General features: G+C 36.3%; 1 protein-coding gene across 1 annotated transcript; it reads left to right on the top strand.

Annotated features, from left to right (window-relative positions):
* Nucleotides 1-653: 653 nt before the first annotated feature.
* LOC120354135 lies at nucleotides 654-13,712 on the top strand. The gene is made up of 5 exons (XM_039440445.1): nucleotides 654-789; nucleotides 4,897-5,141; nucleotides 6,470-6,742; nucleotides 9,287-9,469; nucleotides 13,037-13,712. The coding sequence occupies exons 1-5, from the start codon at nucleotides 699-701 to the stop codon at nucleotides 13,361-13,363; spliced, it is 1,119 nt and encodes a 372-aa protein (XP_039296379.1). The 5' UTR covers nucleotides 654-698; the 3' UTR covers nucleotides 13,364-13,712.
* Nucleotides 13,713-15,153: the final 1,441 nt, after the last annotated feature.

Below are 15,153 nucleotides of genomic sequence, written 5' to 3'. Positions count from 1 at the left end.
TTGTAATGCATGTGAAAACGAGTGGTGTGATCCAGAATTCAGATGTTCATGAGTATAATACGCGAAACAGAGCAGATTATCATATAATGGGTCACAATAGTAGGTTATTTGAACAAAAACCAGATTATATTGGTAGGACATTTTATAACAAGCTACCTCAAATCTTGAAAAGTAATGATGATTTGAAGATTTTCAAAAAACAAATGAAAAAATATTTAGTTGATAGAGCTTTTTATAGTGTAAAAGAATTCCTTTCAAACCTAAACTAGGTTGAACTACTTAGTGTAGAATTATTATGTAATAACATAACTTGTCTTATACTCCATGACTGGAGTCTTTAGGACGTAATCTAGAAGCAAATTAGAGGTAAACAGCTAGAAGGAAATTCGATGAGCGCTTCTATTCAAAAATTATTTTTCAGCCCGGGAATTGACAAATAATTTTTGAATAGTAGCGCTCATCGAATTTCCATCTAGCTGTTTACCCTGTTGTCAATATTTGCAGTAGCACAAGTCTTCGGGAGGATTTACAGCATTCAATTAGGATTTTTCGCCTAATAATAATTAATTTATTAGCATTTGAATAATTTTCATGTGATGACATATAGTTGTTGCTCTCGTCAAGTACTATCATTGCTGAGGGGCGATTATAATTGTTGACTAATTTGTTGTTGCAGGTTTGAACAGGAGACAAAGGCGATGCTACAGCGTGTTGGAGCCACAGCTGTGGAAGACCGACCCAAGAGAGAATTGGACTTTAGCGCTAACCAAGACGAGAGTCCACCCTCAGGTTGGTTCATATATGGTTAGGTTAGGTTAGGTTAGGTTAGGTTGAAAGTGTCTTTCAAGGTCCGTATTACATTAGGCCACCAGTTGGTCGTGATCCATTATAGTAGGTCCACGTTATAATGGCAGTGAAGAAAGATTGATTGATTGATTGAGTACTTTATTTATGTAGATTACAATATATACTGGCTTATACACTTATATACAATAGCTTACAATACAGCAAAATTATAGATGAATTTACATAATATAGACTAAGAAAATAATTATTGAACTGTATATGATATGAAAAAGTAATTTGTAATATAATAACTATAGATAATTATATTGTTATGCATCTACATAAATTGGCGGAGCTTTGGACATATCAATGTCCATTCTTTGGAAAGAATATTAAACATATCCTCCCCACTAACTCTCTACCAAAGATAGGAGACAGACGTTGCCGATCCTCTGTTTTGTCAATCTAATCTGTTGCTTAGGGAAAGATACATTAAAGCCCCTTGTGTATCTTTTCGGATGCAACACGTTGCTTTTGAGAAGATACAAACGAGCATTTGTTGCTTAGGGAAAGATAAATTAAAATTAAAGCCCCTTGTGTGTCGTTTCGGATGCAACACGTTGCTTTTGAGAAGATACAAACGAGCATTTGTTGCTTAGGGAAAGATACATACATTAAAGCTCCTTGTGTATCTTTTCTTTAGTACTGTACCACTTGCCTTCCCCCACCACCGCTTCTCACTCTACTCTGCCACTACTATGCTAATGAAAACAGTCTCCAGCTAGTAGAGTAGAGTCGTGCCAAAGGCTATCAAGTTTAAGAAGTATTGTTATTTATTAAAAAAGTATTAATTTATTTAAGTGTTAATTTATTGAAAAGTATTGACATTTTAAGGTTAGTTGTCAACACACTTTACCCACTATTCTCAATTGTAGTGAAACCAGTTACTCGACCAAGTAAGTAGAGTAGAGTTAGTATGCCAGTTACTCGACCACTAACTCCACCAGTGAAAACCAGGCTTTTAGTGTAAGCTACCATTGTCGTTTTGTTAATTTTAAGACCTGATTGAATGTATTAATATAGGTAAGAGGATCCGCAGTACATTGTCTGTGCTGGGTGGTCTGAGATCAAGACGCCAGTGAAGAAGGAGAAGTGAGAGGGGAAGAAGAGGAAGGAGAAGGGGTGATAGAGAGAGAGTGTGTGAGAAAGAAACAGGATTTATTAGCAAGTTGCTTGGTTTTAACCCGAGAGAGATGGTTTGCTGTGCTGTGTAACTTAACCCCTTAGACCAGTTATAGAATAGACACGCTGGCAAGTCTAGTCTCTGAAGCCAACATCTACTGCCATATCGCCCCATCGTGACGTCAGCATCGGATAGAAAAATTTTTGGTAGAGTTTGTTTGATTGTGTCTATTTCAGCGGGAGTTTGCCATTTTCATAAACTAGTAGTTCTGTGAACAGTAGACCTCGCGCTCAGTAAGTTACATTGATCTATTGTTATGTTTTCTCAATAATAAATAAATAATTTATCAATTTAAAGTGTCTAGAAAAAATCCTAAATAAACGTGAGCGCTGTTATCAACTGTCTACTAACGTTGATTAAAAGTTACATTTTCAAGATGTTCGATGTTTTTGAACGGGTAGTATTATAGTCCACCAGACAGCTGATTTATGATGAATAATATTCTATAGTCTGATTTTTACTCCAATATTGGCGTATGAAGGAGGCTCCTTTTTCCTTTCATATTATCCTTTAAATGCAAAATTTCCAAAAACCTTGTATATAAGTCGACGCGTAATTTAAAAAGGAACATACCTGTCAATTTTCATGAAAATCTATCACCGCGTTTCGCCGTAAATGCACAACATATAAACATTTAAATATTAAGAGAAATGCCAAACCGTCGACTTGAATCTTAGACCTCACTTCGCTCGGTCAATAATAATTTACTTACATCTGAAATAAACACAATCTGAAAATTTTCTATCCGATGCTGACGTCACGATGGGGCGATATGGCAGTAGATGTTGGCTTCATCGACTAGACTTCCCAGCGTCTCTATTCTGTAAAGGTTAACCCACAAATTTCAGTTGTTTTCAGCTTGCTTTTGTCTCATAAATGATGTAAATACGTATTGATTTTCTTGTAACCCCAAAAATGTACAGCAGATAGGGTTGAAGCACAACCTCCGTGAACAAAGCCGTAAGTGCATTCTGGTGACGTCAGCACAGGTAGGGCTCCTACACCAGTAAAAATTTGTTGATTTCAGGTGATCTATATCAGCTAGTGTTTTTATTGGTGTAGGGAGCCCTACCTGTGCTGACGTCACCAGAATGCACTACGGCTTGGTTTACGGTGGTAGTGGTTGAAGTCCCATAATAATCATCATAGAATAATACATCATTGCCTGAATAATTTTAACAGGGTTAATATTGAGTGTGGTTTGAAATCATTTAATAGAAATAGCTGCGTTTTAGTTTTAATCTCATCTACTAAAAATGTACCTGACAACAATAGTATTGTCTAGTCAAACTAGATTTAAATTTATTTATTTATTTCATTCCATTCACACAATATCAAATTAATGATTAGGAGAGAATCAACAGGATAAACCCAAAACTGTTTCTCTCCCTTTTTTTGATAGAAAATAGTCCAAATGAGGTTATGTAGAAACACTAAAATAAAAATAACAAAATTTCACAGTCTAAATATAAATTTTACTAAAATTCATCATAAGTTCGCCTAGACTTGGAGTTGCTTGTTTTAAAATTAATACTCGATTCTAATTTCACTAGAAATAACTAAAGTTAATGTTGAACAATCATAAATTGTACACTTTTGACTTTTAGAAGCCTTTTGTGAAGTGCCATTGTGAAGCGTGTACTAGACAACGTCATCCATCCAAAATTATAAATGTTGAAATTTTTATTCATGTCAGGAAAATGAATTTACTTATTTTGGAGAAGCTGTTAGATAGTAAAAATTTCCAACTATTAGAAAAATGAAAGCTCATTGAATAATGAGAAAATTACTTATTGCAAGTCTAAACTTTACTTTTTGTGTAGTTGAGAAGTTGATATTGTGGTTATTTTAATTATTCATATTAAATAAAAATACTTAGAAATTGTCACAAAACCACAGATTTATTGATACTTAGAAAGTCTGAATTTGGATTTGAGAAAGAGACTTATAAAGAGTTGTATCTGGATTATTGCACTATATGGCTCAGAGACATGGACTATCGGTAAGGCGGAAGAAAAGGCAATTAATGCATTTGAAGTATGGTGTTGGAGGCGAATGCTGAAAATAAAATGGACCGATAGAATAACAAATGAAGAAGTATTTCAAAGGGCTGAAGAGACACAAAAAAACTCTATTGAAATCTCTAGGGACAGACGGCATTCTTGGATAGGACATATTATAAGACACAGCGAATTCGCGCTAACAATACTGGAAGGTGCAATCAGTGGACAACGGGCTCGTGGAAGACCCCGGCTACAATATTTGAAGCAGATAACCCGGGATCTTGGGGTCCAGAGCTATACCCAACTAAAACAGCTGGCTCTGGACAGACAAAGATGGAAAGCTGCCAACCAATCGGACGATTGAAGCAGAAGAAGAAGAAAGACCGGTTTCGGTTGTTACACCATTGTCAATCTCTGATAAACTAAGTCAAGTTTGACAATGGTGTAACAACCGAAACCGTTCTTTGTAACTATCAATAAATCTGTGGGTTTTTCACAATTTCTTAGTATTTTTATTTAATAATCTAAACTTTACAGTTTCCATGAGCTTCAATAGTCGATATTGATTTTATTCCTATACTAGCAGGTAACCCGTGCTCCGCAAGGGTCTATTCAAAAACTTGACCGAGTGGAATCTTGAAGAATTGAAAATAGGCCTATAACCATCCTCGGTTAATTAAGAATCTATATGCAAAATGTCAAGTTAATGAGTTGAGTAGTTGAGACGTGATGATGCGTCAAACATAATTTTCCTATCCCGTACGTGTATAAGCCAATTCTTTCCTTTATTATAGTATAGATATTGTCTTAATCGATAAATGTATGAATTTATTGACTAATATTCAATGATGGAATGTTGTTTAGGCGAAGACCTGCTATCGAGTCTGACGTCGACGTTTGATGCGAAAATGCGCTCACTGCTTTCTGGGTCGGCTGCTGCGGTCACGGCAGAAGTGGAGCCACCTGTGGCTGGGGACCCGGCAGATGATGTGACGGCAGACGTGACGTCATCGACATCAGCCGATGTGACGTCACCCGCCTTCCGTGATCCCAGCCTGCATCGGTCCACCTCTACTACTTCTGCCGGCTCCAGTCAACACTGCTATCAGGTAGGCTTATCCTATACTAGTAAACGAGTAATTTCTGTTTGAATGTTTAGAATTTAGATGTTTGTATTTCACCGGATCTCGAAAACGGCTATAACGATTCTCACGAAATTCAGAACATAGTTGACCGAGCGAAGTGAGGTCTAAGATTCAAGTCGACGGTTTGGCATTTCTCTTAATGTTTAAATGTTTATATGTTGCGCATTTACTGCGAAAAGCGGTAATAGATTTTCATGAAATTTGACAGGTATGTTCCTTTTTCAATTGCGCGTCGACGTATATACAAGGTTTTTGGAAATTTTACATTCCAAGGCTAATATAAAAGGAAAAAGGAGCCTCCTTCATACGCCAATATTAGAGTAAAAATCAGACTATAGAATTATTCATCATAAATCAGCTGACAAGTGATTACACAGATCTGTGGAGAAGCCAGTCTATTGCTGTATTTCCATAAGGTCTATAGTTTCAATCAGGTACTTGTGGATGAGAATACTGCGTGAGGTCTACTGTTCACAGAACTACTAGTAGGTTTATAATATAAAAATTCGATTGCACTAGATCTCATCCCTGGGAAAACTCGCTGAAGGACATTAAAAGGATAAATTTTATTCATCCTTGGAAAAACAGCTGATAATAATTATTTCGTCGTCTGTTAGTGATGGAAGTGAGTGAGCGAGTTCATGTGTGTGGGACTGTGTCAAAATTATGTCTCAGCTGTTGAAATTTTGTAATCATTGAATCAGGTACTTAGTGCCGGTTGTAAAAAAGCCGGGTCATTTTCAATCCTGATTAATTGCAGTAGATCCATCTTTTTGAAATGGTCTTCTCTGATTTGGTTCACGTGAAGTTAATCAGGATTAAAAGTTAACCGGCTTTTGTGCAACCGTCCTTTGTGATTGATTGATTGATTGAGTACTTTATTTATGTAGATTACAATATATAATGGCTTATACACTTATATACAATAGCTTACAATACAGCAAAATTATAGATGAATTTACATAATATAGACTAAGAAAATAATTATTGAACTGTATATGATATGAAAAAGCAATTTGTAATATAATAACTATAGATAATTATATTGTTATGCATCTACATAAATTGGCGGAGCTTTGGACATATCAATGTCCATTCTTCGGAAAGAATATTAAAAATATCCTCCCCACTAACTCTCTACCAAAACAATTCACTGTGATTAGATAGAACATTTCTGTATGAACTATGAATGTTATTATAATTTCTTCTTTCGTAATGAATTTTTTATGCTTTTGTACTCCCCGATATTATTAATAATTAAATAGATTGATAAATATAATATTTGTTGACAGTTGAACCGTAGCAACTCATCAACCGGCGGCGGCGGCAGCAGCCAGGAAAGCAAACAGCAGAGTGTCAATGAAGAGGGGGATGAGGGGGACGAACAATCATCATTATCACTAGAAGGAAAGAAGAAGAAGAAACGAGTGGAAGGAGAAGCAGAGGAAGAAGGAGAGGGCGAAGAGAAGAAGGACGACAGTGTGCTCACCAAGGATCCTCTGTCCTGTAAAGTCATTTTACAGGAGCAGAAAAAGGATGATGATGAAGCCGCCTTTGTTTGCAAGGTAATAATCGATATTAATAATATTATTCAGCATATTAATTCACATATTCAAAAAATTATCGATATGAAGCAGCACAGAGATGCCAGGCTCAAACCCTCTCATTACTAGATAGTTTTTTAACCAGATCACTCCCGTGTTATCGGATGGGCACGTTAACTGTCGGTCCCGGCTGAAGTATGACAGTCGTAAGGCCCATTAACGGCTTAAATTATATATTCGGGCGGTGGGATCTGCCCGCAAGGGACTCCCCACCAACAAAAGCCATACGAATTTACTTTACTTTTTTTTATTATTCATTAATTTTATCGAACAAACAATTCCCGGGCTGACAGATAATTTTTGTATAGTAGCGCTCATCGAATTTCAATCTATAGTTTGGTCCACGTTATAATGGCAGTGAAGAAAGATAGGAGAACAACGTTGCCGATCCTCACTGTCTTGTCAATAGACGGTAGCTGATACAGGTTTATTGATGTAATATTAACTGTTCATTCTTGTTTAAAGTAATCAATTATTATATTATTTTATCAAGCAATTTTATTTTTCAATATTATTATTATTTTGTCATGTGAAACTGTATTTATGAGCATAGCTCTAACAGTGTATGACACGTCAATTGAATAATATTAAACTACATCTAGTTTTCCCAGCCCTGAGGTCACAGCAATTTCAAAAAAAAAATCTTCAGAGCAAAGCGAGAAAGAGATAGCGCTAACCGCTTTGTTGAATGATTGACAAGGATAGCAATACTATTTCTAATCAAACACTATCATTATAACGTGGACCTCACTATAGCTGTTTACCCTGTTGTCAATATTTGCAGTAGCAGAATTCTTCGGGGTGATTTAGGCTCAACTGACACTTAGGCGACTCAGGTGGAGAAGAGACTGGACTCTAGTGGAGAGCATGTGTTTGCAAATGGTGACGTCGCGGAGACTAGAATCGACTGGTCTGAGTGTCACCATTTGGAAACACATGCTCTCCACTAGAGTCCAGTCACTTCTCCACCTGAGTCGCCTAAGTGTGAGTTGAGCCTAACAGCGTTTAATTGTGATTAATTTTTCTTGTGATGAATTTCAATGAAATAGATGATTATTTAAGTTACTTACCTGGTAGTGAAAATAAAGATGTAACTTTTTTCAATACTTATGTAATGAATGTCCGTAGTTTAGGCAGTAATTTCAATGAATTTTTGTGTATTATTCAAAGCTGTCAAACTTCTTACGACGTAATAATCCTTACAGAAACATGGATGAATGAAAATATCCCTTTTACATTCAACATTCCAGGTTACAGGGTGGTTAATAACAGTTAAAAAGTTAATAAATGCGATAGTTGATATGTGAAATATACAATAGACTTTACTACATTAGACTGCGATATTGAAGAATGCAACTCTATATTCCTTAATATTAAAACCATCAGTGGTAAATATTTAAATTTGATTGGCATGTATAGATCCCCTAGCTGCAATTTACCTAGATTCTTAACGAGTTTAGATAATTATATAACATCAATTCCAAGAGATATTGACGTCTGTGTAGCAGGTGATATGAACTTGAACATGGGTTTAAATAACAAGCTCACTATTGAGTATATAGATATATTTAGTAGCAACGGATTTAAGTATTATATTAATGGAAATACAAGAGTAACAGAGACTTCGATGTCTTGTCTGGATTATATTTTTTCCAAGAAATAATGATAGAAAATTAAATTGTAAAATGGGAAATATTTTGAAAACTTATGTTTCAGATCATTTTTCGGTTTCTCTTCATCTGGGATATCTAGACTGTATTGTTGAAGGATAGAATAGCTCCCGTGAATATAAAGAAAATCAATTATGACATCTTAAGACAGTTATTGGCTGAGGAAAGTTGGTCTCCTATTATAAATGGTGCTTTCGATGATGTCAATGATATGGTTGAATATTTTATAAATATTATACAGACTTCAATATGATTTTAGACCAAATACAACCTATAAATATAAAATTTATAAAACAAAACTAACAGTAGTTAGAAGACAGCTCATTTATATAAGTACAAGATTCATAAATGATTTGCCTTTTGATCTGGAAGCAAAAATTAATTACAAAATACTAAAAAATTGGATAAGAGAAAACTATTTCTTTTCAATTGAAAGCATTATCTAATTTTTTAAAAAACATATTTTTAAGTGTGGATTATTTTTGTTCTATATTATTGTATAAAACTAGGAAAAAACCAATGTAACTAGCTGATTGCAACTCTCACCAGCGGGCAAGGCTTGATTCCTTTTGCTGGTGATGCCGGATTACCATTGAGAAGTATCTAATTATGATTTTGGTATTATTTATGCTTAATTTTTATTTTAATTATTTTATACTTTCGATTATAAAATTAAGTATTTTCTTTTATTATGTTTTTTGTTTTGAATTCACTAATTAGCTTTTGAACTAATGCAATTTCCTATTTATTTTCATCTGTAGTTTAGTATATTTGTTTGTAATGTTTAGGAAATTAATGATAGATATTATATTAATTGGTTTTGGATATATTATAGGTGCGACGCAGTGAATCGTTGGAGAAACGCGCGTTGAAAAACGCAGACGATTTGCTGGCGGCTGGGGAGAGCAAGATATCGCGTCGCAGTTCAGATCGCGCGTTGAAACGCAGTGATTCGCTCACCAAGTCAGAGAAGACCGAATCGAATCTCTATCGGCGGCGACAGGCCAGCCAACAACAGGTTAGTAAAACAAAATATCCCTGTTGCGCCAGGCTAGCCAGCAACAGGTTAGTAGAACAAAATATCCCTGTTGCGCCAGGCCAGCCAGCAACAGGTTAGTAAAACAAAATATCCCTGTTGCTCCAGGCTAGCCAACAACAGGCTAGTAAAACAAAATATCCCTGTTGCACCAGGCTAGCCAGCAACAGGTTAGTAGAACAAAATATCCTTGTTGACTGCCTTCTCATTCAAGACCATGTGCTTGGAGGTATTCAATTCAACAATATACATATGTGGAAGTTGATAAAATAATCCTGTCGTGCCGCGTGCCGCCGCCTCGTGTGTCTCGGCCCCTGCAAACCGTTTCTTCCCGGCCGCGTCACGAAATATATAAATTTCTTACTATAGTCTACTACACGAAAATTGTCCAAAGAGCTAATGTACTTCCTCAACCCCACACCTATAGACGTCGCCAGTTTGTCAGATTTATTATTAACTAGCCGTCAGGCTCGCTTCGCTCGCCATATCCGTCTAGCCAGAGGGCTCCGCCCCCTGGACCCCCGACTGGATCGTCCAAGAATGAGATCAGCAGGCTCGCTTCGCTCGCCTGCATTTTTCATTTGAGCATTTTTATCATATGTTAGGACAATCCAGTCGGGGGTCCAGACTAAACGTCTGGCTAAACGGATATGGCGAGCGAAGCGAGCCTGATGGCTAGTAATATAATATTCCCAGGATTGAAGTAGCAGTGCCCAATCAATTTTTCCGCGATAATTGCATTTAAATCTTCAACTTGGTGCCAACCTAACAAAGTCAACTCAACTTAATGCCAACCTGACAAAATTATTAATTTAGTTGCCAGTTAACAACTGTTTCGAAGAGGTACTCTTTCTAGATTATTGTTCTATAGTAACATATGATATGGAAACTTCAATTATAATTAAGAGATTGGGAGAAGAAGAATATACATGCTAAAAGACGAACTTTAAACCCTTAAAAATAACCCTTAGAGTTGAAATATTGCCAAAAGATTTCTTAGTGCGCCTCTAAAGGGCCAACTGAACATACCTACCAAATTTGAACGTTTTTGGTCCGGTAGATTTTTAGTTCTGCGAGTGAGTGAGTGAGTGAGTGAGTGAGTCAGTCAGTCAATCAGTCAGTCAGTGAGTGCCATTTCGCTTTTATATATATAGATATAAAATCAATTGATTGTAGTTTATATTCAGCTGTGGACAACGTTGATCAACTCCTGTTTGGCAACGTTGCATCCGCTCTCATCGGACTATTTTCATGCGGTTCACTGTAATAAACTGTTTAATTGTTGTTTGAACGTGCGCTTTAGAAACTGCAACATTTAGGGCCGATTTCCGAGCTCGGGGGATATACCTAAGTTTCAGACTTTGAACAGCTGTTTAGACATTTCTTAGGTCAAGCACTATCTATGATTCAAATTTCAACCAAATCTGAGATACTTTTTGTTTCAATCAAAAAAATTTTGTGGGCTTTTACATGAAAAATGCAAATCTCCCAGATTTGGTTGATATTGGGGCTATGGATAGAGGTTGACCACCTAACAAGTGTTGTGCTATAATATGAGACGTTTCGCTACAATACAGGCCAAGTTATTCACTCAAACATAGAATCTTACCTCCATTCTCAGATCAGAGAAATCACTCATCTTCAAATGCTTATAACTGAAGAATAGGAGTGAATTTGGCCAATGTGATGACATATTATTGTTGCTCTCGTCAAGTACTATCATTCCTGACAGTTTGAGCGATTTCAATTATTGACCATTTTTGCAAAAATCCATGGATTTCATGAAAAATGCAAATCTCTCAGATTTTTTGAAGTTAACAACTACAAGACTTAACCCATTTCGGACTATGTGTAACCTTACCTAAATTTGGGAGAGGAATAGCACAAGGTTACCTCATTTTTTCTCATTTAAGTTCTGACCATTCTTGCAAAATCCATGATGTTGCTATATGAGACGTTTCGCTACAATACAGGCCGAGTTATTCACTGAAAAATAAAATTGGCTTCCTGAAAGGGGGCGCAGTCGCAGTCCACGTTTAAATTAAATTTCGAAAAACTAGAAAATGAACACAAAAAGAGAACAGAGTAAAGTTTCAGCTATTTTGAATTATTTAGGAATGTTTCATTTCATCAAGGAAAAACGTTTCCAATAATAGAAATTCAATTCAAAATTATTATTTGCCATATATACAAGATTAATACAATTACAAATTCACATAATAATTGGGTACATCATACAGAAATTCAGAATATACTCTATTCTAGAAATAATAAAATAAATTAGATATAACATATTTAACTGAAATCCCAGTTGTACTCATTTTACCGGCAATAATTGCAAGGAAGATTCCTTGTGCGCCAGTGTGAGTCGTAAATCAGCTTAATCAGGGATGTAATATATAAACTTGAATCTAGCGTATCAAGTGTTCGAAAATATAATTTATAATATGAAGTTGGCTCTAAAAATATGAATGACTTGTGTTGTGAATGCATTGAAGGTGTTTCTATTAATTTAGAAAGTGGACTCGCTTACACCTTTTGCACATTTTTTTCTCTTTTTTCCCACTTTCTTCTCCAATACTTCCCTTTTCTTCTCCTCTTCACCTTTCATTCCTTACTTTCATACCCCTACCTGCCTATTACATGGAAAACCATAGTTGGTATTTTCCCTCCTTTCTTTTTTTTTCAGCACAACCCGCCATGAAGACTGTTTTTGTATTTTATTAGAAATTTATTTTTCCTCCACCTACTGGCTAAAGTACTTACTTTACTCCCTGAAACATAATAGTAAAGTGTCACTTTTTCGCTCTCGGTAGTAAAAAACAGAAAAACTCCCTAGGGAGGAAAAGTGACTCCATTTAAATAACATGGGAAGCATCTCTATTTTAAAAACTTACATTATAATAGGTTAGAAGGTCTAAGCTCAGATGAGGAAGCATATAGAGTAGTCATTAAACCAACTAAATACAATACCTCAACCACACATTTGATCGATATATAAAATTTATGTTTGATGCTGAAATTATTATTACAAACTTCATATCACTATACTAAAAAAAATGTATATATTTTTTTCTTTTATTCCATGTTATTCGAAATATCAGCCAATGAATATTACTTATTAACTAATCAAATTTGAAACGGGAACTTCATCATAGCTGTAGTTTTGGCTGTCATTGTTGTTACAACTTTAGCCGACAGATAGTGCTGTCGGAGGAGAACTGTGATTACAATTTTTAGATTATGTTGTAACACATTGTTTGGTCACATACGTTTTTAAAAATTATTTTATTAGCAGTTTTTATAAAAATGTAGGTGGAGGAAAAATGTTGTGTATATCACGAGTGAAAAATGTTTTTTCTCCCTCAGGAAAATTGTTGCCCTCGGCTTCGCCTCGGGCTTCAAACTTTTCTCTCAGGGAGAAAAAGTCGTACTTTTCACTCTAGATATACAAATAACTATTTGAGTGTGATTTTTGTGTTTTGTGTATTTCTTTTATGTATATTGTATCGATTTGAATGAAATGATTGATTGATTGTCGAATTGTAGGCAAGCAAACGTAAGAACGGTGTAGCAGCGACCAGTAGTAGTACGGGAGGGGGAGGGGGAGGGGGAACCAACACACGCAAATGCGCCATCAAACGGCGTCACACAGTCGGAGGCACCAAGGACCTGACGTGGGCGCTGGACGCAGTCGAAACTGGACGCAGTGACAGTGGCTCGGGTGCCGGTGGTTCGGAGGCCACCTACCAGCACAGGCGAACCTCATCGCCGGACCTCAGTCGAGCCGCGCGCTCTGCCTGCTGTACGCTGGTCGTCGCTCCGTGGGGGGGTGAGGGTGTCGGGGTCACTACGCCGCTCGAGTCGCACGTCTAGTGCGCCGCCATCTTGGATGCTGAGGTATAGTGAGGTCCACGTTATAATGGCAGTGTAGGAAGATAGGAGAAAAGGGTTGCCACATCTCAGCCTTGCCACCCAATCAGCTGATACTCATATATCTCATGAATTTAACTGTTCATTATTGTTGAAAATAGGTAATCATATTATTGACCGAGCGAAGTGAGGTCTAAGATTCAAGTCGACGGTTTGGCATTTCTCTTAATGTTTATATGTTGCGCATTTTCGATGAAACACGGTAATAGATTTTCATGAAATTTGACAGGTATGTTCTTTTTTAATTGCGCGTCTACGTATATACAAGGTTTTTGGAAATTTTGTATTTCAAGGATAATATTTGAGGAAAAAGGAGTCTCCTTCATACGCCAATATTAGAGTAAAAATCAGACTATAGAATTATTCATCATAAATCAGCTGACAAGTGATTACACAGATGTGTGGAGAAGCCAGTCTATTGCTGTATTTCCATAAGGTCTATAGTTTCAATCAGGTACTTGTGGATGAGAATACTGCGTGAGGTCTACTGTTCACAGAACTACTAGTCTATTTGTCAAGAAAAAATATTTTTTTAAGATGTAATAATAAATTTCCATGATTGAGATTAAATATCTTGTCAATTAGTTGAATTTCTACATTGTTGATAAACGATGTGGCAAAATCGTAATGCGTGAAAGAGATAGCGCCATCTGCTTTGTTGAACGATAGACAAGGATAGCAACACCATTGCAAATCACACTCTGCCATTATAACGTGGACCTCACTATATTTCCGTTATACCCTTACTACTTCACATTTATTTATAATAAAGTCGTTTATTTACAAATTTCAATGTCGTCGACTACTGACTATTATTAGTGTGTTGTTGGGAGTGTAAACGTGCGTACAGATATACGCGCCGCGACATGAGCAATTCACTTTTAATCAGCTTATGCCAAGCTTTTTATATCTGTATCTTACCGTTTCTGTAAAAATACAGATATAATCAGCTGATTAAGAGTGAATTGCTCATGTCGCTCTGTACGCACCTTAAGACTGTAAGAAGGGCACAGTATGAGAAACTACCAGCGTCACATAGCTTCACCAAAAACAACTGGTGAGGTCCACGTTATAATGGCAGTGTTTGATTAGCAATGGTGTTGCTATCCTTGTCTATCATTCAACAAAGCGGATAGCGCTATCTCTTTCTCGCTTTGCTCTGTTGCCAGATCGGCTTTTAACAATGTAGAATTAATAATTAATTAACAGAATATCTCATATTAATTATGAAATTATTGAAAATAGCTATTTATGTATTAAGAGCGTAATGCGCGACTTTATCGCTCGCGCAAAACAGTTATCAAGCGACGCGAAGTGGAGCGTGATAATTTTGCAAGAGCGATAAAGAAGCATTACGCGCGAATTACATACAAATTATTTTCTACAACTGCACAAACTTGTTAAATCACTTATATCTGGCGGAGTTTATAATAATTCGTCTACACTGATATCCATCATGGCTGTAGAATCGGTACAATTATCGACTACAATTAGGTTAAGATCTGACCGAGAGTGGTTTGTCTTTTGGCGAGCTGCTTATCATCAGCTGATTAGCGAGCGTAAAGAAACTCTCCTGCGCATGCGCAAATGATTTGCGAGCGTAAAGAAAGTCTACTGCGCATGCGCAGATGGTTAGTGAGCGAAAAAGTAGATTCTCCTCAGAAATAAGCTGTTTTACGAGGAGAATCGAGTATGTAAATTCTTTCTTTACGCGCAGTTCTAGAAAAATATAA

This window comes from Nilaparvata lugens, chromosome 14, assembly GCF_014356525.2.
Source record: "Nilaparvata lugens isolate BPH chromosome 14, ASM1435652v1, whole genome shotgun sequence".
NCBI lineage: Eukaryota > Metazoa > Arthropoda > Insecta > Hemiptera > Delphacidae > Nilaparvata > Nilaparvata lugens.
Note: the sequence above shows the minus strand (reverse complement) of the source record. Positions and strands in the feature narration are given on the sequence as shown.